Source organism: Chamaea fasciata, unplaced genomic scaffold (assembly GCF_029207755.1).
Source record: "Chamaea fasciata isolate MVZ Bird 193981 ecotype frontalis unplaced genomic scaffold, bChaFas1.0.hap1 SCAF_4, whole genome shotgun sequence".
Classification (NCBI taxonomy): Eukaryota; Metazoa; Chordata; class Aves; order Passeriformes; family Sylviidae; genus Chamaea; species Chamaea fasciata.
Genome location: NW_027094089.1, coordinates 30923169 through 30949533, shown reverse-complemented (window position 1 = coordinate 30949533; position 26365 = coordinate 30923169). Strand labels below are relative to the sequence as shown.

At 36.0% G+C, this 26365-nt stretch overlaps 1 protein-coding gene across 1 annotated transcript in view; it reads left to right on the top strand.

Moving 5' to 3' along the window:
- Positions 1–2721: 2721 nt before the first annotated feature.
- The window catches only part of ADAMTS6 (ADAM metallopeptidase with thrombospondin type 1 motif 6), a 137686-nt gene continuing 114042 nt past the window's right edge, over positions 2722–26365 (top strand). The window contains exons 1-7 of the mRNA XM_066181204.1: positions 2722–2945; positions 3393–3760; positions 4474–4838; positions 11952–12120; positions 16972–17189; positions 17721–17804; positions 18295–18440. Of these exons, the coding sequence (XP_066037301.1) occupies positions 3664–3760; positions 4474–4838; positions 11952–12120; positions 16972–17189; positions 17721–17804; positions 18295–18440 (1079 nt within the window). The 5' untranslated portion in view covers positions 2722–2945; positions 3393–3663. The remainder of the gene's footprint in view (positions 2946–3392; positions 3761–4473; positions 4839–11951; positions 12121–16971; positions 17190–17720; positions 17805–18294; positions 18441–26365) is intronic.

Sequence of the window (26365 nt, the reverse complement as noted above, 5' to 3'; positions counted from 1 at the left end):
GGTCGTCGCTCTCCTCCTCGACCCCGCCCCGAGGCGTAGCAGCGGTGTGGGCGCTGTGGTCCGGCGGTGCGATGCCGTGCCGTGCTGTGCGTTTCCTGGCACCCCGGCCGCTAACGGGATTGAGACCTCGGCGCTGCCGCCACCGAGCGCGCCGGAACCCGTCGGTTCTGCCGTGGATGCCCCTGGTGTGGCGGTTTTCTTGGGACGTCGGTCTCGGATGCTTCCCTGTCCCAAAACTTGAGCTGCCTTTGGGTTAAGTGATGCCTTAGTTTCCCAAGGCACCTTTGTTTAGATGGAGGCTCCCGTGGCGCCTGCTCCGAGTGGTTTGGCTAGTCACTTCCTCGTAGTCCGCTTTATCACGGAATCATATAGGTTGAAGAGAACATCTGAGGTCATTGAGTTCAATCTATGACTGAACACTACCCTGTCAACTAGACCATGGCGCTAAGTGCCATGTGGAGGCTTCCCTTAAACACCTCCGGGGATCGTGGCCACCAACTTTCTGACCACCCCATTCCAATGTTTAATCATCCTTTCTGTGAAGAAATTTTTTCTCTTGTCCAACCTAAACTACCCCTGCTGCAGCTTGAGGCTATGTCCTCTCATGTCACTTCTTGCCTTGGAGAAGAGGTTGACCCCCACCTGGCTACAATTTTAGGCAGTTGTAGAGAGTGATAAGGTCATCCCTGAGCTGCCTTTCCTCCGAGCTAAATACCATCACCTCACTCAGCTGCATCTTTAAGACTTGTACTCTAATAACTGGGCCTTTTTTCTCCATTTCACTCATTACACCAGTGACAGGACTGCCACAGTTACTATCAGTGCCTTCACAGAAATGCCAGTGCTATGCAATTGTTTTGTCATTGGCATCAGAAAACATCTTGTGCTATTCCTTTCCCGTTTGGCAGAGCTCTTACAGTTAGATGGCATCTGTGGTTTTAGGTGGTGGTTGAGGACATGGAGCCACACCTACATTTACTGGTGGGTGAATGTGTAGTTCACCATATGAAACACTAGAAGTTTCTTACTGTAAGCTTGAGCAAATTTTGCATCTTAACAACAATCTAAAGTGAAAATAGGCTGCCAAAGAAAGTGGACATAAAACAAAAAGGGTATAGAGTCTAGACTTTGAGGTTCCTACCAAATGCCATACTTATTTTATCTTGAAGTTACCTGAGTGCTTAATCATTCACATCCATTACCACTCTTTAACTGGAAACATTAACATAGCTTCATACAGTCAACTTGGATCCGTTGTGAAGCTGGCAATATTTTTGAAGAATAGGTAAAAGATTCTCCCGAAACTTTCAGAAAGCTTGATATGAAAGGAGATTGGTCTTGTGTGAAACTTGAAATGAGGGAGACTACTTCAGAGACCTCTACAAGAGCACTAGACATGAGTGACTGTTTGACACTGTTGACCAAGAAAGATATGGTTATGGCCCATGATGTGGGCCATTGGTGGCTAAATAGTAAATAATGGTACTAAATAATGGGTACTGTTAATTTATGTCGAGTATTCTGAGCTATCTAGCTCCTTAGGTACTGCAGTTTCATGAGATCTTAATCTTACAATAACTTATTATCAGTGTATCAGGCTGAACATGAGTTCCCTGTTAGGATATTTTGGCTAAGTAGAAGCTGTAAGGCAGTATTACCTCTATATATGGTGGTAACGAGCCATTACTGGACTACAGTGCCCAATTCTGGTGTCTGCAGATGAAAAGGGATGATGATGAATTGGAAACAGTTCAGAGGAAAACTGCAGAAGTATTCAGTCATCTGGAAACTGGATTATGCAGAATGGAGATAAACCAAATAGGTTGAGCTGCTTATCAGGAAGTGTCCAGAGGTGCTAGTATCAGATTATTACTATAGACACAAAGAAAAGAAACCAGCTCAATAGCAAACAGGGATAAAGCAAGATTCAGTGACAAGAATTTGAAACTCTACATTCTCAGATTAGAAATAGGGCACAAGTAATAATAATTACTTATTGTACTAATGTAGCTGGAAGAGTATGGGGTTAATTATGTATCTTCAAAACTTGAAAAATTATACGAACTGTAACTTAATATTAGCTGGGAAATAGGGGTTCTACATAGCAATGCAAACAGAGAACTTTTTTTATTAATGTGCTTTGAGGCCTTGCAACAAGTGAATGGCATCACAAAGTCTTCATACTTCCCCAGGAAAAAAATACTGCTAAGCACAAAGCATGTTTACAAAGTCTCTTTTAGTCTCTTTACAAACCTGATTAAATGCTGGGTGCTGTGTTGAAAGATTTTTAAAAGGTCAGATTAACCCCATTTACATGTTAGTGATTAGATGGGTTTCAAATCGACTAAGATGTTACCTAAATATTCAGTGTAATGTTGGTAAATAGGATTTGGGTGATGTTGATTTTTTCTTGAGATTTTATGTTACAGCTCTTTTAAAAACCTTCATAAACAATCCATTAGCTGCAGCTGTATTACCTGTCTGAGTGAATATTGTAAATCATTCCCAAAATTTTAGAAAGGCAGATTTATCTGGTACATGTATAAGTGATTGTGGAAACTGGTTTTTAAACAAACTCCCCTTCTTAGGTGTTCTGCTTCTTAATTGTCTGCTTCAGCAGAGTTTGTGCACAGGTGTGCTGTGAGTGTTTAAGTGAACTAAAGAGTACCAGCTGCCACATCACATAGCTTGGTATCCCATGATACTGGATTGTTAGGTGACTGCATGGATCTTCCATTTAATCCCTGGCTGCACCTAGAGCTATTTTTACTATTGTTGCACTAGCGTTGTAAATGAAAAAAAAATTGACAACAAATATTTGACATATTAGAATGTGTGTGATGAATAGCTTTAGATACTGAAATTTGTTCTTTAGTATTCTAACATGCAGCATTCCCATTTAAATGAATGGGAATTCTGCCTGCACAAGCAGAACCCTGGCCCAGGTAATAACAAAATACATGCTTCAGAAAGATCAGATAACTGTACTCTGGATTCCTTCCCAGGTTCTTCCTTTATCTACCCGTTTATTGGGACATGTTATTAGCAATTGAAATCAATAAGTGCATAGCATTGATTATAGATGGAACAAGACTGAACAGAAAATTTGACCTACAAGAAACACTAAATAGGTATAAGAATTCATAGAAATACCATGAAGTTGATAAGTGCATCATAAGCTGTATGGATCTGCTTTTCAAGGTTGATGGTAACTCCTTTTCTGTTTTTTCCTTTTTGTAAGATTGTGACCTTGGATGTGACCATAAAGTTGTTATTGATTATTACCTCAAAATATTGCCCTTTCTAGTTCACTAGGATGGCTTAGTATTTTGCAGCATAGATGTGTTTTAATAGAAAGATTTTGCCTTGACTCATATTCTTCTGTTTTTCAGGAAAAGAAATGGAGCAAGTTCAGTAACTATCCAATCTAACATCTGTCTCATATCTTAAGGAATCTTACAAATACTTGCTTTGAATTGAGAACATGACTGCAGCTATAGAAGAAAGTACCTGTCCAGAAAGTGGAACATCCTATAGTTAATTTGAAAGTAGTGTAAAATAAATATACCTGTTATGGTGCGATTCTGGAGTGAAGTTAACTCTATAGCACACAGGTAGCTCTCCAAGGAGAAAGAAAAAAGAACTTTCTGTTTTTTCTAAATTATGGAAATTTTTTGGAAGACGTGGACATGGATTTTGAGCCTAGTCATGGTTTCATCGGAATTTCACAGTAAAAACAGGCTTTCATACAGTTCTCAAGGTAGGGGTCTGATCTTTGTAGCTGGCAAGAAGCATGTATTTTTGTATTGTATTTGTGTAATATTTTCTAAACCTTGTTTATATAATTCATGAGCTCATCTGGGCTCTGCTCTTTGCTTTATCATGATTAATTGTCATACAGATTAAATTTCCTTGTTCTAATTTCTCTCTGTCTACTTTTAACTGTAGGAAAGCCTTGCAAATTAAATCTCATAAAATGTACTTGATAATATGTGAGAGACTTGCCATGATAAAATTAACATGCTTTTAGACTAGGAAGTAAGAATCTAATCTTGTTTTTACAACATAATCCTTTTCATTACTACTGTTTGTATTCTTTCAAGTGGATTTTATAGCTTTTGTCTTTGAATGGTATCACTGGGAAAAATATGCCCTTCTTAAGTTAGCCTCAATTATTTACATATTTTTGGTAAATAGGAAAAGATAAGTACTGAAAAACTTCCGTATTTCCAGTGATAAGAGCAAATTAGTAGGAAACCAAACACATTTTCTTACAAAGAAAGAAAATAATGTTATTTTATTTTGTAAAATGCTGCATCGTGCATTTACCTGAAAGTGACTTTTACTCATGAGAGTGATGAAATTTACCCAAAAATGGTCTATGTTTATGCTACTACTTGTTGTTTCCTGTTATATTTTCTTCTCTTCTATGCCCACTCCCTGGACTGTCTTACCTTGTGATTGATTACAAAGAGGAATTCCTGTCTTACCTTGAACACTACCAACTAACAATCCCAATAAGGGTTGATCAAAATGGAGCCTTCCTCAGCTTTACTGTGAAAAATCCTAAACCCTCAAGAAGGAGGAGGAGCACAGACCCTTATGACCAAGAACTGGCAGCATCTAAATTATTTTTTAAACTTTCTGCCTATGGCAAGCACTTTCATTTAAACCTGACTCTCAACACAGATTTGGTGTCCAGACATTTTACAGTAGAGTACTGGGGGAAAGATGGACCGCAATGGAAGCATGATTTCTTAGACCACTGTCATTACACAGGATATTTGCAAGACCAACACAGTACAACTAAAGTGGCCTTAAGCAACTGCAATGGTCTGGTAAGTCCATATTACATGTTACAGTATAATAGTGTGCCTGTCCCTTTTAAATTACAGAAGAAGAATTAAATTGGCATATCTTTCAGGTTTTTGAGTCCCTGTGGGGAGAAAGTAGACAGGAAGGCGTAGGAAACCTGAGAGTCAATTCTGTAGTCTTCTAGCAAGCAGCCTCTTTAGTGTTTATATTGTCTGTGCGTGGGTTGCAGGATTAGGTCTGGGCCGAGATCTTTACAGTTATAAGAGCCTTCCAAGCTCAAGGGGCAGGGAGAAGGAAACAGTGGATCCTCCAGCATACTGAATCTCTACAGAGAGATGTTGATTGGACTGAACACCCATTGTCTTTGAGTATTTGGGTTTAAAAATGAAGTAAATAAAAGAAGAAGAATTTCTTGATGTAGACATCATCATTGCTATAAATTCAAAACATGGAAGTCTTTAGCAAGTAACAGCATCAGAAAGTAATTATATAACTTTTTTACGGGAAAGATTTTGTTTACAAATCATAAACTTTTGCATTTAGAAGTAGAATTAGAAGTTCTTACCTAATTTATTCTCATCTCTTCTCTTACTGGTGATCTTTTGATCACATGACAGTAGTACATGCATGTTAAAAGAAATTAGAAAATGAATACAAAGAAGTAAAAAAAGCAGACTATTGAGTAACAAAATACTAAAATAGAAAGGCATGACTATGAAACATTAAATCAAGAGGCAGTGTTTTCTCTATTAAAAATATACATATATATTATGGTTTCTCATTCTGATTTTTATTATGGTAGAATGCTGGTTGATCTTCTTGTTAGGAATAGGCAGATCTAACTAATTGCTAAGTTAAGAAAAAAAATTACACATGCTAAAAAAATTACATGCTAAACTAATTCCTATTTGTCCTTGGATGGGTTATTGAATAATGCCTCTTGGGATGTTATTTTCAAAAAAAAGCCAGCTCTTTCATGTCTAGATAAGTTGCATTACACCCAACTACTTGTGACATGCCTGATGCTAGTCTAGTTTAACATTTCAGAGTGTTTGTGAGGAAAAATATTTGATGGGGATTTCCAGTGCTAAGTGAACACTTGCAAAGAAATTGAGTTAAAATGATGTTCCATTGACTGTGGTATTACAGTTTGGTTCATGTAGACTTAGAGCAGATAGGTCTGAATTTGGTACAGTTTTCACTTTGACTGTAACACCTTTTTTTTTTTTTTTTTTTCTGGTCACAGTTATTCAGGCTTCAAAGCTAGTACACTCCATCTTTCCTTGAGTTCTTTTCAGCTAAAAGTATGGTGGAGACCAAGTCCCTTCTTTCAGGACTCATTTCTTTAAAAGAGGCTGTATGGTAATTGATGCTATTTGATGCACTAGTTGGTCCCCTTGGAGACGGCAGTAAGTGCCGTGGTGATCCCATTTCAGTTCCTCTTTGACCTTGGCTGAGGGAGTGAGCCAAGAACTCCTGCCCTTGCCCTAGCTGACTCTTGTTTTTCTTTCATGTTAGGAAAATAAAGGTGGCATTAAGCACAAAAAAAGCCTGTGTTTTCCTATTGTCTTTGCCCATCTGTTGCTCCTTTTGACACTTCTTTTCTTCTAAAAAGCATGGAGGATGTCATGACGAAGCAGAGACTTTTTTTTTTTTTTCTTCTGTGCCGGACACCCTGAGGTGATATTTAGCATGTTTTCCCTTTGCCCTCAGGCTGTCCATTTTGCTGGAGTGAAGCTGCCTCTGGTTCTAGGTGTCAGTATGTTAACTTTGTGTTTCTAAGTTAAATCATCATCTTCAGTGTCTGTGGTTGTTGTCAGTTCTTATGTATGTCTTTCAGGTGTTCAGGCAGCCTTAATCTAGTCTTTGGGCACACAAGTTCTTCATGGTCATGCCTCTTTACTCAGAACTTCACATATCAGGTGTACACTGCATCTCTTAGGAAGATTTGGTCACAAGCATGCGATGCTCCTGTGTTGCTCCAGAAACATCAGTAGGGTGACACATGGCTCTATCTCAGAGGCAGGAATCCTGCAGATGATGCAGCAGTAGTCTTGACTTGGTGCCATCCTCTACTGTTCAGAAACTCTTCTGTCATCCTGTGCCTTCCAGGGAACAGTGTATGGGAGTTACCACTCCATTCAGATAAAGACATCACAAAGCCATTTTTAAATGATGATTCCTCCTAATGAATGTTTTTTTATTCAACTGCTGGTTAGAATATGTTTAATAAAGCAATTGGCAGTGAATATTGAAGACAGTATTACTTGTTTTAGAGTTAGCAATAGCTCAGAATGTGTTGTACTTAAGGCATTCGTTGTATTTTTCAGTTTGATTGCTGGTCTGTGACTGCCAGTCATATTCTAATATTCCTTAATTAACGTCTGTATTAAAGCCTGTCATTGTAACTTTAACTCTGAAGCAGGTAGTAGGTAATATTTAACAGTGAGTGTTCCTCACAAACTAAATGTATGCAATATATTTACTCCAGTTGTCCTGTTAGGTTTCACTGTTGACAAATAGGTCAAATTTCTTCCCCTTATTGAATGTCTTGAATTATTCCTATTAGTTATTCAGAGTGGTTATGTGAGAACATGATTTAAATAACATATGTTGTATGACTTTGAAGAGCACTTATGTTTGAGATAAATGTAAGGAGGGCTTTCTCTCAGTTTCATTATAAAAAAAGTGACCAGCAATCAGTTCATTTTCCTATCACTGTTTGTTGTTTCAGCCTCTCCCTCTATATTTCTCATTACCAAGTGCCCTACAATTACAGGCTGCTACTTACTGAAGTTTCAGTCCAGCGGCTTCCATCTGCTGGGCCCTGATTATGCTATAAACTGTCTGAAGTTGTGAGGAAAGCTCTATAATCCAGTAAGCATTCATGTGGGGAAATTGAAGGTCTTGTCTGCAGGCTTGCTGGCTTCCAAACTCATGTTTACTGTAGTGGATGCTACACTTGTGGATGGATTGCAGGTTTGGCTGTATCATGAAAGAGCCTATAATGAGCAGCATTTTAGGGCCCTTGGTGTTGGGTACAAGGCAACCAGACTGAGGCATTTTCTAAGCTGTCTATTTCATACTGAAGGAAAGAAGAAAAGAAATGGTGGTAGACTAGCTGAAGAGAGAAGGACTGACTAGCTGAAGAGAGAAGGACTTCACCTCAGGGAAATGGAGTTTGACTGACTCTGAGAGGGGCACATCTCAGAGGAATTCTGGAGCATTCAGTTATGAAATCAAGCGAATTCCAAACTTTTTGCATTCTGACTTTGTCCTCTGCCAGGTGTCAAAACTCTTAAGTCAGTGCTAAAGCAAATCCTGCATGGTAGCAGATTTTGTAATTTTGGGCTGAAAATGTCAGTAGTAGGAACTGTTTTGAGGCTACTGTGGTCCCAAGTAAATGCTTAATATAAAACACACAGTATTTCTATATATGTGAAGTTCATGCATTCCGTGATGTTTGTGCTGGACAGCACAGTTGTCTCCATCCAAACAGAAATAATAAAGAAAACACAGGTAGGTGACTGTGGCTTAAGAGCATGAGCTTACTTCTTCAGTGAGTAATTATTTTGTTAGAAGACTTAATGTTTGCTTCATGTATTCCTAAATATGTATGTCTAGAAATTACTAATATTTTTCTAAAGAGTTTGGTCATTTGAAAGCTAATTTTACTCTAAAGAGTACATCTACTTTTATAGATCATAATTTACATATACTGTGGTATTTTTGCCTGTATGTGAAATTATTTTATATCAGTGTCTTTAGGGCTATCTTTGGTACTCATGTTTTTGCAGTATAATGTTAGTATTCAGAAAATTATATACAAGCTGTCCCTATCCTAGTTTTAGGGTTTAAAGTTTTTGTTAGATTTCACAATGTGCTGTCTCAGGCCAGATCACTATTTTTTTCATCTTTGAGAGCACAGTAAGTTAATGCAATCTTTTCCCTCAGTCATAAAATCATAGTATAGCCAGCTGTTGACATACTGAACAACACTGACATGTTTTCAGGAGTTTCCATTACTAGCACTTTATATTAAAAATGGATAAAACATAAACCCTAAAAAGATTTGAGGCGTGGAAAAATTGTGAAACTATAGTGCTGTGTAGAAAAAGCATGTGCTTACTTGTCCCCCATAATTCAGTTTGCTTTTGCAACTGATGGATGTCCCCCATCTGAAGGAGGTTAAGGCCCTGGCTGGACAGCCTGTCAGAAAAAGATTTTTTCAGAAATTCAGGGGAACTCCATGTGGATTCACAGATTTGTCTGAGCATGTCAAACTGCTGGAACCAGACCTTGTATATGTTAGCATGAGTTGGCAGTCTGTAGTGGGATTGGATAACACAGGACCTCAAACAATCTGTTTTAGATAATAATCTTGGGAATGTTCCTTGTAGTAACATACTTGGTGCATTCAGCTTGTTTCTTATACCCATGGTATTATGTCAATACCTTTTCTGGTCATTCTTATGTCTTAATGATATTTATGATGCTTTGGAGCAGAAGTTTAATTTATGAACTGTTAAAATACAATAGCAACACTTAAAAAGAAAATGAAAATTAATTAATTTTAATACTTTAAATGGGCATTATTTCAAACGCCTTTTTCAGCTGAAGTTCTGTTTTCCTCAAAAAGTGGATTATAAATCAAAGTTTGTATTTGGAATGTTGGTTTGGATACAATAGTATCCTTCCCCCTTTCTATTAATCAGGCGTTGCTGAATACATAAACAATACAAGTATCTAGCTGCATGAATTTTTGAAACTTAAAATATATGCTGGCCATCACCAAGGTACTTTTTAGTTGCAGAATTTAGAGTGCTTCTTAAAAATCAGTGATTTCAATGTTGAATGACTTTGATTCAACAAGATCACTTGCTTCAGTTCAGCACTGGAAGAACAATTTTGTTTGCAAGCAAAAATAGTGTTAGGCTTAAAATGGTACACCTAAGCCAGGCTTATGGGAAGGGCATATGCAGGGTCAGTGTGTTTCCAGTGCTTATTGAATCACTTGTCTGACTGCAGTGACTGAGCACACATATGTTTTCACTACCTGCTTGTAGATCTGCGTAAAAATTTGCAGTTCCTTAAGGAAATGTTATTAAAATGTCTTTTCTTAAACACCATAGCATTTGTGCAAATGGGATCAGATATTAGCTCGGCGCTGGAAAAGGTAGTGGTGCTCTCCTTACTGTTTTCACTGGTGGTACCTGAAGGAACTGTGACCACTGTTTGCAGATATTCTTTAGGTATTTGTAGGAGCAAATATGCAATTGGTATTAGTGTATTAGAATTAGTGCTGCAATTAAGTGCTTATGCTATCTGAATTGACTTAGTTCTGCTGAGGTAATCTTGCCACTTACAGTTATCAGTTTCAATATCTGATATAATTATCACATTCATGCTTAGACTTGGAAGCATGACTGGACTTTTGTACCGACGGGAAGGATGTATGCTCTGGAGGAATTTAAGTTAGGACCCATTCTGTCTCAGAGACAGTGCCACAGGTTGGATGGTACCTCTGTCTCCTCAGGCTTGGCATGAGGCAGACAGCCTGATGGTGTTGGCCAGAACCACTCTGCAGGACTCTCTTCCTGTGGGAACATAATACCAAAGCTTACAATGGCTCAGGATTAGCTTAAACCCAGATGTCTGACATCCAGACTGGATGCAGTCCAAACTGTCAGGGTTCTTTCTGCACATCTGGCAAGCCCAGTTACAATTTGGTTTGTATTTTCAATACTATTTAAGCAGCAGTATACCAGTAAATGATTTATTTTCGAGTAAAATCTTAGACTTCAAGTAACAAGAAGGCATTGTAAGAGGAATTTGATACTGGCATCTTCCAGGTGAATTAAGACCCTGATGTCACCTTCTGAGTTAATAATTGAGTTAGTAACAAAATATTCCACTGAAGAGGAACACTTACTTTTGCATTCACAATGTAAGAAATGAGTAATTGAAGACTGCACTCTGTTTTCTCTAATATTTTCCCAATTAATAATAGAGTTCTATTTGGAAAACGCGTGTTTTGGACGTATTACCTAGGATTTTTTTTTATTTTCTAAGTTTTATATTGTTTCAGAAGTGAAGAACAGTAGGCATTTTTTGTATGAAGCGGTAGCAGGATGAGAGCTTTGACCAAGAGTACAATGACAAGCTCTGGTCTTTGAAAACAGTGTTATGATTTTTAGAGAACACACAGGGCAGGTGGTCTTATGGCTGATCATGGAGGTCTTAAAAAAAGATCTCTGAAATGCGTAGTACTTGTTTTACAGATAAAAGGTGTGGTAGAAATTTGTGATTCATCAACTCAGGATATGAATGTAGCAGTTTTTGCTTCCAGGGTTCTATCTGATGAATAGCTCTTCCCTGTCTAGAAAGTTTATACATTCAGAATTTTCTACTTATGGGTATCAGAATTTTTTATTTAGTAAACATTGGTGTAGAAGTCTGTCAGGGCTTATTCCCCAATATTTCTATGTCTGAAAGGATCCAAAACCTGGATTTTCTGCTAAAGTTCAGTTTTAAACGCTGAAGGTTCAGGAAATTGCATAGTTGGCCTGAAATCTCCCCTTTCTTCCATAAACCACTTCCTGTTTGGAAGAAGCTGAGTTCACAAATGTGAAAGTTATGAGAATAGTATATCTACTATTCTGCGCTGCAGTATGAGGAAAAAAAAGTTTATTTGTTATGGAGAATGAGATCTAGTGTACAGTCTGCAATAACTCTTATTTACTACATTTGTGGCAAGAGTTTTTATGGAATAAATGCTTTGTAGACAGTGTAACTTAATATAAATAATTTGATTTCTATTAACTAGCTCACTTTTGGGATTGTGTCTGGATGTAAAATAAGAATGGTTTTTTTGAATATGTGTTCTAAAATTAATCCTTCATGGTGTTTTGTCTTTGATGAAGTATTTGGCTTTGAGAATCTAGCCTTGTGGAATCACAGAGGGATATTGGACTCACCATTAGAGCAAGGCCATTTTGGCTTGGTGTAATTTTTAATGGATATGAATCATGTAGTGTCAGAACATCTCTGTGAAGAGATTATTTGTAATATTTTGAGAATATCTCTTGCTTTTTTAAGCTATTGTAAGCTTTTGTTTTCTTATTTGCTTCTTTAAGCATGGAATCATTGCTACAGAAGACGATGAGTATTTTATTGAGCCTTTAAGAAATATAACAGAAGATTCTAGTAACTATAGTTACGAGAATGGTCATCCTCATGTTATATACAAAAAATCTACCATGCACCAGCAACACCTCTATGATCACAGTCACTGTGGAGTCTCAGGTAAACATGAATGAGTGTCATTCCTTTTAAGAAATGATAACTTGAGATGTATTTTAAGATCTTGCTTGTTTCACATTTAAGACATAGTGGCGAATATAGCTATGAGCATCCTCCTTCTGGGTGATGTAATGTCTTGTTGAAAAGTAGTTTTGATTTTTCTTTTTTTTTCAGATTCAGATTGAGAATATAGTGTATTTCAAAAACTAAGACAGCAGGTTTAAGTCTTCTTTTATGCCTGTGTTGTGTATGGTGGTAGAAATGGGCACAGGCTTCCTCAAAATGTGTATAAATGTACTTCATTCCCCAACAGAAAAGCATGCTTGAGTGACTACATATTACAGCTCAATGTTTAGTATGTGTTCCAGCTCATTTGAAGAAACTTGATATGCAAAAATGTGTCAGCATTGTGATTATCAATACGTTTGGAACTGAGTCCACATCTTTCTTGTTTACAGAGGTTTACAGTGTTTTGGTACTGTTTTTGTTCCAGTTGATTGACATTATTCCATTATAGTCAAATATGAGATTTACATGTGCCTTATGGGCAGGATTATGTAGTTTCGATGGAGAGATATTTTCTTTGTAAAGTAATTTTAACTTCTACAGATATATGTTTCAAGTACTCTGACATAACCCTTGTTTAAACTGAAAACTAACTTCTTGAAGACAGTGTGGAGTAAATCTGACACGTTCTTTTAGAGCACAAAAGTAGTTTTTTTAACATGCTAGAAAAATGTTCTGTAAACTTGTCAATTGTTTATATTTCAGTAATAGCTTATTCTTAAAAGTTCAGACCTAGGCAGTTGTATTCAGTGAAGTTCAGTGCATGGTGCAGACTGACAATAACTAATCTTAAAATGAAATAATATCACTCTTCATTGATATAATTTATTTTAGCTTCTTTTGGAGTTTATAATGTTTAGTGACACCAGCTGTGTAAGCTTACAGTACAGATTGTCTGCAAGGTCCCATTCTTGGGAGATAGCTTTTTCTTGAGTGTTTCAGTTAATTGTGTTTATGGAATGGCAGACTTCATGTATGTAACTTCTGTTTTAGTTTGAGAGCATTATTCAATGTATGTGCTTTTAATATTGCAAAACAAGTCTCTTAAATGTCACTGTCTGCTAACTGATTGTAAAATAAGGGTACTACTATATGTTCATTTTACTGGGAGGGCTGTCACTTGAACCTCTTAAAATAAGTGGAAGGTTTTGAAATGCAGGGATTTCAAAATGCAGTTTTTACCGTTATTATTCCCCTGCAAAAAGAAAGGATATTTGTCTCTGTTGGATTTTGTCTTCTAGAGTAATGCTTAAAAGTCATTGTCCACCAAGCCAAGAAGCAGAGGCAGCTACTTCTGTCAGGTTGTGTTCAGTTATTCTGCTGGTATCTGTCACATGGATCCCAGGATGATTAGAGCTATACATCTTGCATGTATTTTTTGTAAAACATCATAGAATATTTAGCATTTATTACTTTGTATAATTGATGGTACCTTTATTCTTGGAAGGTCCTGTGCACTCCCTGAGCTTTTATAGCCCAAAGTCCTTAATTATTGTAGTACTAAAGCCTTGCTTTTTACAAGCCTGAGATTGTTATGATGCTCATTCGTCTCAGTTTCTCCTTTTCCTGTTGTTCTGTATACTATTTCCACTCCATTAAAATGTCTAAAAAAATTTACTCTCTGCCAAGACTGCAAGGTCTTGCTTTTCCAGAAGACTTTCTGTTTTACCCTCATGGGTACCAAAGCCTTTTAAACTCATTTTCTGAGCACTGTTGCAGCTTTATCTTGAAGGGAAATTGCATACAAAGCATCCTGAAATACTTAAAAAAAAAAGCAAAAAAAAAAAGCTAAAAAGTGAAGTCAAATATTAATTTTCAGTTTTGCAGCTCTCACACAACGGATTAAAGCCTGGTATTCAATGATGTTTAGGGAATTTGACTGGTTTTGAGCCGTCCAGTTCTGTTTTAAAATGCAATTGTAACAAAGCTGTAACTACCTTTTGGCAGTATATGATTTGTTTTGTCTGGAGACTTATTTTAACTTTGCCTTCAGAACAGTTTTCCTAGTATTATATGCAGGGAGGAATCTGCTTGAGTAACTGTGCCACTATTAGTTGTTTTTCAAGTTTCCCCTACTGTAACCCAGTTTATTTTGTACCTGTTCTCCGTCTGGGAAATGGTCAGGATTTTGAAGTGTTGATGGAGACAAGGGAAGTGTAGTTTCTGACCTTTCTGAGAAAAATGACAATAGAATTGAAAGTGGGGTACAGAATTTGGTGAAAGCACAGCCAGAATTGACTGGGATTAGTAAGTGATGGGCTCCTTCATAATCAATGGTAGAATTATGGTAGCGAATACAAAAGGAAAATTGTAGAGGCATGGAGAATCAGATGAGAGCACAGGATAGATTTTCATAATTTAAATTAGATTTTAAGCATTTAAACATAAAAATGTTCAAAATAAGAAATGTTGAATTTGTGTTTCATGTATGTTTTGTCACCAGTTAATTACATTTTATTAAATACAGCTGAAATCAATAAGGCCTTGGTAAGAAGTTTTCCACTGCCAAATTCCCATTGCTTCAATGGGATTTGAGACCACTGGCGGATCTTGCAAAATGCTGAATTTGAATAGGATTGAGCAACAACAAAAATTGACATATGAAAGCTGCAAAGTAGCAGATTATTTCTGGATAACTCTACTATTTTTTGATTTAGGTAGTGATTTCACTCGTGTCAGACTTTACAGTTGGTATATTCTAAAACTTTAACTTATGAATATGATGAAAGAATGATGTAAGTTGCCACATAACTATTTTCATTAAATAAATCGTAGATCTTTATTTATTGATATATTTTAGCATTTAAATAGTTTAGTCACCATTATTTATGGTTTTTTTAGAGAAAAGCGGCATTAGCATTCATACATGCTGGAGTGCAAGGACTTTTTCTAGCTTTCTCATTACTTTGAGATCAGCTGAAGCCTAAGCTTCTTACCGGCTAAGAAAATGAGAAATGGTTGTTCTTGTGGAGTCTTCTGAGACCTTTGTTTGAAAGATAATATGAAGATGATTCCAAAATAATCTTTTTTTCTTCTGAAAGTTTAATGCTTGAGATCAAAAGTTTTTGAATGTTTAGAATAATTTGTATTTTGAGTGAAAATTTTGAATTAATGTGAAAGGAATACTGCCTTTCTAAAATACTTTTAGCACTCCAAAGACATCAGAAACCATTAGCATTTGTTATTTGAAAAAGAATGAATTTTTAAAATATTTAGTACAGTATCTGTCAGAGAAAATTCCAGACATTCTTAAGTCACTGTTTAAGTGGGATTAAAATCTTTGAACAATTAAAGCGACTTTGAATTTTCTACAATTGACGTGAAAAACGGGAGAAAGCTGAGTAATCATTATAGAATACAAACCAGGCTTGAGTACTTTGTACAGAGTTTTTTTAAAATAGATTATACCGACTGCAGAATGAGGACAGTTTTGCTACTGGTGTTTTTGTAACTACCAGGTTTATTTAAATTTTTTGACTTTTCTAAAATATGCGCCTTTAAAGCCAATACCGTAGCCTCAAAAATTATGAAACACTGCAACAGTGGGAATGCTGAAGGTTTGTATTCCTGGTTTTGACCTGAACATACATTCTTTGTGGTGTAGTTTTTCTCTTTCAAATCAGTGTGCTTAGCTGACTTGCATAAAGCATTGTTTTCATGAGAGGTAGTGGTTCTATCTCTGCTCATCCTTAGATGACCCTGTTTTAGCAGAAGTAATCATGCATCACAGAAATTGCTCACTTGAGCAGTCCTGTTTAGACAGATATAAATATATTTATTAATGTTCTTGTGCTCATCTGTGAATACCAAGAATAACTTAGATATTTTGAAATCTTACTCAGATAAAAACAGACTAACAATATACTTTGCTAAACTTTAGCTTGAGAACTGTGTTGGCTCTTGTGGAAAAGGGATATATGATATACACTGAAAAAGCCAAAAAATTGAATCCATCCTTCCCTTCCTTTGTGGGGAAGGGTGGATTCAATTTTGGCCTGAGGACAGGAATTAGAATTCAAAGTCATCTTGTAATGTTTGTTTTGCTGATAATTGGAGCTCTTTTGGTTTTTAATAATTTATCTCTTGCAGACAATAAATATTTTTCTATGTATTTACCTGAAAGAAAAACAAGAATCAACACATTTGAACTGAAATTTGTGTTGAAATAGCTACGGCAAATATCTCATGTCAGACCATTTAAAACTTTCTACTACAATTATTTCACAAGTTGATAAAATATAACCTGATAGCTTTCTGAAGAGAAAATTGATTCATTTTAGGCATGTAAGCCTAATTGCCTAAAAATTACAGATTTGTGCAGGAGGGAAAAAAGCTTTTTAGTGTTTTATGAGTGTGTTTAATTCCTTAGTAAATTTTGATAACTTTTGCATTAATTTTGAATTTTTGGTTTCTAGTATTTTTTCCCCAGATGTTACAGCTGTCTTGTTGTTATTCTTCAAATTCTGATGTGTTCTTGTGGTTAATTATAACTAATCTTTATTAGTAACGTAAATGTGCAAAATCAGATCTATTAGGAGAGGATTGTTGATTTATCATCCTTATTCAAATTTAAGAAGAGCTGAGATTATTTGAGCTCAAAGCTGGCTTTTCATTATATAAGTTATTTAAACATAATTTAGAAAAATAAATAAATTTAATTTTTCATCACCTCAAGAAAGACTTCCTTGTTAGAACCTTGAAGATGGCAATCTCAACATAAAAACAGATGCATTTGAATGAGTTTTACTAGTGACTCCCTCTCAAGTATTTAATTGTTTTGGTTCCTAGAAGACCTCACAAGGAGCGGGAAACCTTGGTGGATGCGTGATGTATCTGCTTTTCCAGCTTCACTTCCAGTCAATGACACACTAAGTAGTCATGGTCGGCAGAAGAGATCTGTAAGCCTTGAACGGTTTGTGGAAACGCTGGTAGTAGCAGACAAAATGATGGTGGGATACCATGGTCGCAAAGACATTGAACACTACATTTTGAGTGTAATGAATATTGTAAGTTTCATCCTTCTCTGTGTTTGCATCAATACGTGTGTACTGAAATGATAATGTACCTGTCGAGTGTTTTTTTATTGCTATGAAAATAATGCTTTAATCTATCTACTAGCTTGCAGGAAGGAGTAGTTTAAATACTGAAAATCGTAGCATTTTGGGTAAAATGCAGTACTTTTTCTATCAAGAAGTATGTTGTGATTACTTTTAAGTTTTTGCCTTTAATTTTGAATTTAAATAATTACATTCAGATTATACAGTTCTATTCTGATTACGTCAACACTCTTAAGTGCTCATTGTGCTGGATGAATTATGAAGCAAGGTATAAACAGTTGCAATTGAGAAGTGTGACTCAAAAGGGTTTTTTTTTTACTTAATGGTCATTTTTTGGTCAAGAAATCACTTGTATTTAGGTGACAGTAATACTTTACATTATGGAACTACATTAGGAAATTGGGTTAATTTTTAACCATTTAGGAAGCAAGTAGTGTTTCTTGTCTGACTTTGTGCCTTTTCTTATTTTCTGGAGGTCAGGTTGCCAAACTTTATCGTGATTCCAGTCTAGGAAACGTTGTGAATATAATAGTGACACGTTTGATTGTCCTCACCGAAGATCAGGTAAGAGCTGTTGTGCTAAGCTTTATACCTGTGAAATACAAGTTACATTATTGCATACTATAGAGTTATTTAATTATAGCTTGAAGTGGCTGGCTCTGAGTACAAAACCTATCATGTAATTTTTCACTGCTTTAATCAAGATGAAGCAGTTCAAAGGAATATTCCTCGCGTATCATCTCAAAGATATGTATTCTTACTTCAGGTGACTATTATTACTCCTTCGGGGATGTCAGTTTTATTTTTAGATCTGTATTTTGATTTTTTTTCTGTATTGACAAAATGATTATTAAAATTGGAGCAGAAAGAATGATGGTTCAGTAATACACAGCTGAACTTGGGGTCAGATTTTACAGAAATAAAATTTGGCAAGAAGATTTTATTCCTAGAAACCACTGCTTCTAATTATAGTCCCATTTTAGTTTTCAAAAGGCTTAACAACTGACCTTAGTAATTTGTTTGGAACATTTCTGGTATGCATGTTGTATTGCAGCCAAACTTGGAGATAAACCACCATGCAGACAAGTCCCTCGATAGCTTCTGTAAGTGGCAGAAATCCATTCTCTCCCACCAAAGTGATGGAAACACCATTCCAGAAAATGGGATTGCCCACCATGATAATGCGGTTCTTATTACTAGGTATGGTCATTATCAGTATTGTGTTTATTTTATTTCTTGTAGCTTTCTTGTTCTTAGCATATATGTGTCTAGAGGCTAGTTGCAAAGTAATGTATTCAGTAGGTAACCTTAAAAGGAGGGAAATAATTGGATGGCTTGTCTTAATTATTAAATCAGATTAATAAAGTTTAGATTAAGAATTTGGAAAAGTAAGATGTGCAAATCACTTGCTTCTGCTGTTATTTTCACTTCATAATTGCCAATACAAAATATTACAGTAGAAAAAATGGATCCTATTGAACATTTTATACTTTAATAACTGAAAAGAATTTGTAAGATCGCAGAGAACAAAACAGAATGAAAAATGTTTTGTTAACCATGTAAAGTGTTTTTGTAAGAATTTCAAGCCAGAACTTCAACTAGTGTAATAGTATTTCTCTGAAAACAGGTTCTTGCAGATTCCAGCAATATGAGACTCTGCTTTTAGCTGGTTTGATTTATTATGCTTAATTAAGATGAGAACTGACAATTTTAATAGGTAGTTTCAAAGCCTACAAATGTGCCCATTTTTGGTTTTTTTTTGCTTCTATTTCACTGTTACTGTGATAAATTCAACATAACCTGCACTCTAATCTTATGATCCTGTTAAAGGCATTCATGTCTGTCCCTTTGCAGTTTGGGGAAGGTAACTGTAGTTTAAAAGGAGATAAGCCTCTCACTGTTGTTTAAGGACACTATTTGTTCTTTTTTTGTTTTGTTTAAGTAGCAGCAGGTGCAGAAGCTCTAATTTGGATTGGGGTCTTTTTATTATGATTTCTGCTTTCCAGGACAAATTCTGTACTGCTCTGTATGTAACCTATTTTGGATTTGCATTCACTTCAGAAAATTTGAAATACTGATTAAAAGAATGCATTTTTTTGTATAATTTTGCATAAATTTTGTGGAAGTTTCTTTTTTTTTCCTGAGGGAGGTGGTCTTTTTTCTTGGTTTTGTTTTGCATAATGAACAGATTTTTTTTTTATTATTTTTTTTTTATTTTGAGAGGAAATAGAAGGTAGTGAATCACTTACATGTATTTTGTATGCATATTTCAGATATCATTCTTATGTATGATCTTAAATACTACATAATAAAAATCAGAGTGATAAAATACTAGAGTGACTCAGAAAGCTTTTAGATTTGAGAAGTGTAAAGAAAAAAGATTAAACTATTGCAAATAAGTTGAATGAAATTAAAATAGTTGTATTCTAAAGTCTTAATTTTTCTCAAAGGCTTTTTGTTTATGGTCATTTTTGTGCATATAAGTGATTGCTTCACTAGGACTTTTGAAGCAGAATGTGTGTTTACAGCTTTACTACATACGAAACTTTTACTGATATAATCTCGACAAGTGAAAATGTGTAATCCATGGGTAGTATAGTTGTGTCAGCTCCTCAATATACAAATGAGTAAGTTGTATTGGCAACTCTGTATTTTTACTGCTATGGCTGACTAACCTGACACTTTTTTGGTGTTATTTGTTGTTCTGGCACTACTAATCACAGTTGTTTTCTCACAGAGCTGTGCTTTAATGTGTATTATTACGTTATAGTCTGTACTGGCTTCCTGATGTGGTATAATGTTCCAGCGGGATGTTCCCAGTCTTGTTCTGAATAGTTCTGTGTTTCCAGACAAAAGCTTAAGCCAGTGTTAACTTGCAGGCCTCTAACTCTAAAAGGAGCAAATTTTGAGAGAACATGAGTAATAACTATTCATAATTACATTTTTGTAAAGAACCAATAAATTGGGGTTTTTATTTTTTTATTCTTCATTATGGGCACTATAATTTTCTAAGTATGTAGCATGTGTATGCTGTCTTTTAAAAGGGATGTAAGAATTTTATATCTTCCTAATTTTCTTCTAAGAAGTTTACATCTCTAATAACATACCTACATTTTAAATCAACAAAGTGCTTCAGTGTTGTGTCTGCAGGCTAGTAATACCTACCTTTATAAAGTTCAGTTATTCATGCTTTCGCAACAAAGTGCTTCTATTAATTTATAATATAATAATTGTAATTCCGTAAAATAATCACAAGGGCTGTACTAATCAATGAATAAATTGAGTGGATAAATCAAGCTTCTACTGAAACTGCTAGCTATCCTGGCTGTGACTAATAAAATGAATCAGCTTATATGTGAAGAATAGATAGTTCTTTTTGGGTTGGAATGAGTAAAGACAAATTTATATTCATATAAACATGTAAACCCCCCAGCTTTAATAATTCTAAATGAATTACTGAAATGTTGATATACTTGTTTTCATTCTGTTGTCTTTCACTTGATGAACTGGATTTAAGGCATTATGTGTGAAAGAGAAGGATATAGCTATGGTTCTTTAAAATCGTAATATACAGGAGAAGTCTTTAAAAACCACGTCTATCCAAAGGAATTTGAGCCTATACTACCAAACATTAGGATACTTTTTAGCCACTCTGATAGTATTTTGAAAGCAGTTTCCTGAATCTGTCCCACTGATGCTGCTCTGCTTTGTACGGAGTAATTACATTTTTATTGACTTTGACACTGGAATCAATTTTTGCTCATTGTGTGTACTTCTATTTTATGGAAAGTAGGAAAGTTTCAGTTCGACATTATGAATAGTTTTGTGTTGATTGAAACCAGATTTTTCAGTAAGTAATTTGATGTATTTGAAAATATTACCAAGTCCTAAGCTGAGTATTTAAGTTAGCAAATACAACAGTCTTTATCTGAAATGTGATGCAAAGGTTTCAAGAAAATGAGTCATTATCTTCTACTGTGTAAATGAAGACAGCACTTCAGCTTTTCTTTGCTATCCCTTCGTGTTGCTTTCAAAGATGGCATGGTCTTATCTGGGAAAAGCAGTATTAAGGCTACACATTATCTAGGGGTGTCTGCTTCACCAGTGCAAACAGACTTTTGTATCCTAAACAAGCTGTATGCTAAAACCAGGTAGCCTCACTGGAGTGGAGGAATGTCAAACTGATCTCTTGGGTCCCAGGGAGGTGTTGCCATGCCTACTAAACCACCAGTCTTTGGACAAGAGCCTGTCTGTGTTTGGTGTGCCTGGTGAATCTGGTCGTTGTCCTGCAGCCACCGTGCAGTGTGCTAAGTGGGTAGGGAATTGCAGAAAAACTCTTGTTTGCTAATTAAAAATACACAGGCCAGAGACAGGTCTAAGTAAGACCTTACATTGTGTATCACCTACATTTTTTCCTAAGGAAAATATATTTTCAGACTTCAATGTTTCTTCCTGAAGTTGTCCCAGTTGGGTTCTAGGAGGTAGGTGAAAGTAAAATACTAAGCAGACAGACTTGAACTGTGAGGTTGATTATTGGTGTAATGCTGTTCAGACAATGTCGCCCTTTTTCGTGAAGATTTTAGATAAACCTAGTGAATCCTTAAAATTATTTTGTACTACAAAGTAATAAAAATAGGAGAAAAACTTGTACGGATATCTAATCTCAAACCTTTTGACACAAAAAGAGTTCTTGCATTTAGTTCCTGTATTCCTGCATCTTTATGTGATAATCTTGCTTTTTAGCACAATGTCAGATTTTCAGATAAGTAATTTTAAAAGCCAGTGTGAATTTTGAAGCTTGTGCATCCCACTCCAGTGTAGAAGTATCAATTTGCCTTTTAAAAATTCTTATTTGGTGATTTGGGTTTTTTAACCTTCCTTGGTAGGCTGCTTCCTCTTTTTGTTTCTTTAAAAACTCTTTAAGAAATAGGGTCTCCATAGATTACAAACCCACAAAACTTAAGAGCTATAGTGTACAGCTATTACTGTATTTTACTTACATTTTTCAACCAAGCTCTCCTTCCATTTCAATCAGTTGCTTCCTTCTCTCGGTCCTAAAGATCGTGAAGTAGGAATTGTGGTATTCCTTAAGAACAACTTCCTTAACTATACATCGTGAACAGAAACATTCCTTTTCCTGTGTACCTGCACAGAACGGTAAGGGCCAGAAGGTTGGATTCTAGGTTATACCTTGTATCAGGATTGAGAAGGTGAAATTTTTTTTTAAATGTGTTTTGTTTTTCCTTTACACTGGAAGTGTTCTCTAGTGCTACATTTCTCTGTAGATCAAGAGGATTAATTTGATTTGTCCAGGTTCTAAATAGTTGTTTATCCAAAGGATGTGTGGCTGACCCTCTCAACCTTGCAGCAAGAGAGTGTTTTGCTGCTGAGATGGAAGATTGCTTTGGGTCCTGGTGTGTTAGTAGATCAAGTAAAAAGTCATACCAGACAGGCAGTAGAAAGGAAGGTTTCAGGGGGAAGTTGAAGTGTGTGTCTCTGTAGGGACAGAATGTGGTCTGTGAGATGCAATTGTTTTAAACAAAGAAACATTTGAAACCTCACTCACTTAAGGAGACAGTACTTCTCAAAAATTGTTGAATGAAATGTCATCTTGTTTTGGTAGTTCATGCACCATGAGTTTGTTTTAAAAGGAAAACAAATTCATTATGCTTGACAAAAGCGTAACGGTCTCTGTGCTGCTAGGGTGCTTTTATGGCGACATCCCTTGTGGAAAACTTACTAGCATTAATTTTAAGACTGTAAACCTGTATGGTCTTATGTAGATATACCTTCTGAAATTCCTGACTTAAAACACTGTGAAAAACAAAAATCTTTTACTTGGGTAGAAATTCACTTGAGTTAATTTACAGGTGGTTTACTGCTTTAGGAACAATTAATTCCACAGCCCCACTGAATTGATATACTTTGTTGGAAGGATCCTCATTTGATTAATAAAGAATCAGAGCTGTAAGATGTTTTTATTGACTAAGTCAAATACACCTCAATTTGCCGGTTGTACTGATGAGAGTAAAAATGCTCAGTACCACAGATGGTGTATTTTTTCTGTTTGTCTGGGTCTTAAGTGGGTTTGTATATGTTAATATTGTGAGACAGTGAAAGAGCTCTCTCGTAATAGACACTTGTATTTTTGCCAGGTACCACTGTACTTGTAACTAATTAAATAGGTGTATTGCTAAGCAGTATGATATGACTGCTATTAGCATTAACACCAGTATTAGTATGCAGCATTTCTCCAGGAACACTATTGAATGCCCCCCATATGGGGGTCATGAGCATTGTTACACAGTGGATTTTTCATGTCTTTCAAGGAGAGAATTTTACAGAACTGATTTACGTTTATTGTATATGCAAAAGATTAATTTCACAATGCTTCAGTCAGTTGTTTCCTCATTCATGTGCCCTTATGGGTAAGAGGCATGTTCATTAGTCTGTGAGATGCATCCGATGTTCAGGCCAGTGCTGCCAGTTTTTCTTTGGGCACAGAAAGTATATTTAAATGGCAGCAATTCTGAACTCCTGTAATTCTTGTGGTTCAGAATCTAAGAAAAGAAATTTTTCTGACATTGCTGTAGATACTCAAGAGCAACAAAATGTTTTGTGTTTCATTTTGCATACCTGTGTAGAGCTGACCACAATCATGCCTTTAATTTTTCTACTAACATTAGGAGTGTTTAGGCAGCTGGGTATGGTTTTGTAGTTGCCCTGTCCAGGTAGCAGTCCTAAAAGGAAATTGTTGAATAGACACTCTTGCCCTTTTGCATGTCAGTTACCAGTAGGTTAGTAATGTATTTTTATTCTGTAATAGTAAGTAACATTACCCCATCAGGTTCTGTACTAGTTAAGACTTTTGGTAGCAAGGGGAGGCCAACCAGCCAGGACTCTCCACATTCCTTTACTCCTGCAGGTTCAAGATTGTTATGCTTCTTTTCTGAGGCACTTTCCATTTTTCTTCTGGGCTTTTTAAGTTGTTGCAAGATTTCTCTTTTATACAAGGCACTCATCCAGCTCTGTGAGCACAATTTCCTAGCTTTGTCCAATAAATCTGTAGATGCCAAAGTGTTTCTGTTCTCATGAAGCCTTGTCTCAGATCCTCATCCTGTGGCTAGTTCCTCTGTTAGTAAGAGCTCCAGTTTCAAGCAGTAGTTCTTGTCTTGTTTGTGTGTCTTGTTTCTTACTTGACTCTGAAGTCCGTTAAGTAGTTTCCACCCTTGTTTTCTGTGTTGCCTTTTAGCTTGTTCTAGCTAGCTGGAGTTCCTTGAGATGAATTTAAGCACCTGACAGGAGCCTGTGTTTCCTTATTTGATTTTTGTGCAAAAATCGTAACAGTGTCCATTGACCTAGTTTTCTTGTGACCACATGTGTAAGATGTGTGTCTATGAAAAGCAGAGAGGCGTATATTGCCCTTAGTGTTTGTCTCTGCAGATGTATAAAATATAAGGAGACAGCTTTCCAAATAATAGCACTAAATTCCCCCTCATCTTTGTTTTCAGGGAATTGAAAGGGTCAAAGAGGAAAAAGTATATCTGCATATTCAAAATGATGTATTTGGGAAACGAAAAACCCAAACAAAATTGAAGTTTAATAATCTGCCCAGCAGACTAAGGAGAGTGAGGCATTTTATGTTGTGTGTGGTGCTTCACATAGGAATATTTCTTCCAGAGTTTCTATACAGGATGTATTACTTGCACTCTTTGTTAGAGACCTGCTATTGACCATTTGAATCAGTCATGTTGCTAGGTATGGCATGCCTGTCACAGCTTTTATATTCTTACTTCTGTGTCAAAAAGAGTTGGGGGTCTTTGCTATCTCTGCTAGGCCGTAGTCTTTGGAATGGTGACTCTAAAATTGATAAAAGAGAAATTATGACTGAGACATGTAGCATAACAGCTGTGAACCATTACAGCAATACATGATCTGTGTGTAGATAATTCACTTTTGATAAATCTGGATCTAGAGCCATGTTCCAAGATTGCAAATGCTGTGCATTCTGGGGCGGGGGAAGCAAACCTATTCAAAGATCCCCGTGAAGAATTCTCTGTTACCCATTTTCTGTCTCTTTGTGAGGTGAGGATCTGTAGGCTGTGACATGATAGAAATCAACTGATGAAACAGGCAATAGAAGAAAATAGGAGGTTGTTGGAAATGAATAAAATCCCTTGGCATATCATGTAATTCCCCTTTCTGTGATGGTTATAAACTTGTTGGGTGGGTTTTTTTATTCCCCCACCTCATGTTAGCAGAATATGGTTGGAAATACTGTTCAGGTGTCTACTCCTGGCTGAGAATATTTTTGTGAGTGCTTTTTTGTTTGGTTGGTTGGTTGAATTTTTTTGAGGGCTAGGTTAGGGTAAATTTTTATCTTTAAACTTTATTCCTACATGTTGTAGTTAAAAAGAATCAAATAGACTCCATGGGATTTGAGAGAGCTCATGTGGAACAATAAAGTAGCTAGAATGTGAATCTGAAAAACTTCTTATTGCATGGCAAATGTCAACCAGCAGGTTATTTGCAGCTAATTAACAAGCACAGTGTGTTGGTGGAATGTTTTCTAATTAATAACAAGGCTGTTGTTTTTAATTTCTTGCCACTAGTTGACTCTTAGTGTACAGCTGGTTAGTTACAAGATGTGTATTTTGATTTAGTTTATAAATTTTTTAGTCTGTGAGGGTGAAAGGATGGAAAAGGTATAAGGTATACCCAGAGTTTGCCTAATCCATTCCAGATGGACAAAATGTGTTCAAAATGTGCTTTATTTAATACCAAATCCAGAGGAGTGACCAATGTCATGGAGTTAAGCTCAGATTTTCATGCTCTGACTTGAAGTCTGAAAGCTCTTTCAATTTTTTGTTGTTGGTGTTAGATTGGATTAAAATAAGTGGTACTGAATAAAAAGACTGAATAAAAATAATGTTCTCCTATCTCAACTGAAATAGGAGAGACGGAAATTTTGGGTGTAATCCCACAAATTTATCTTTAGATGTGCTGAAGGGGAGCTGATTATACACCTGATGATTTTCTGAATTGGAAAATTTGAGAATATCTACCAGCACACACGATGAACAATGCAAGTCATAGCTGCCCCAGTTACAGTCTTCCTCTAAATG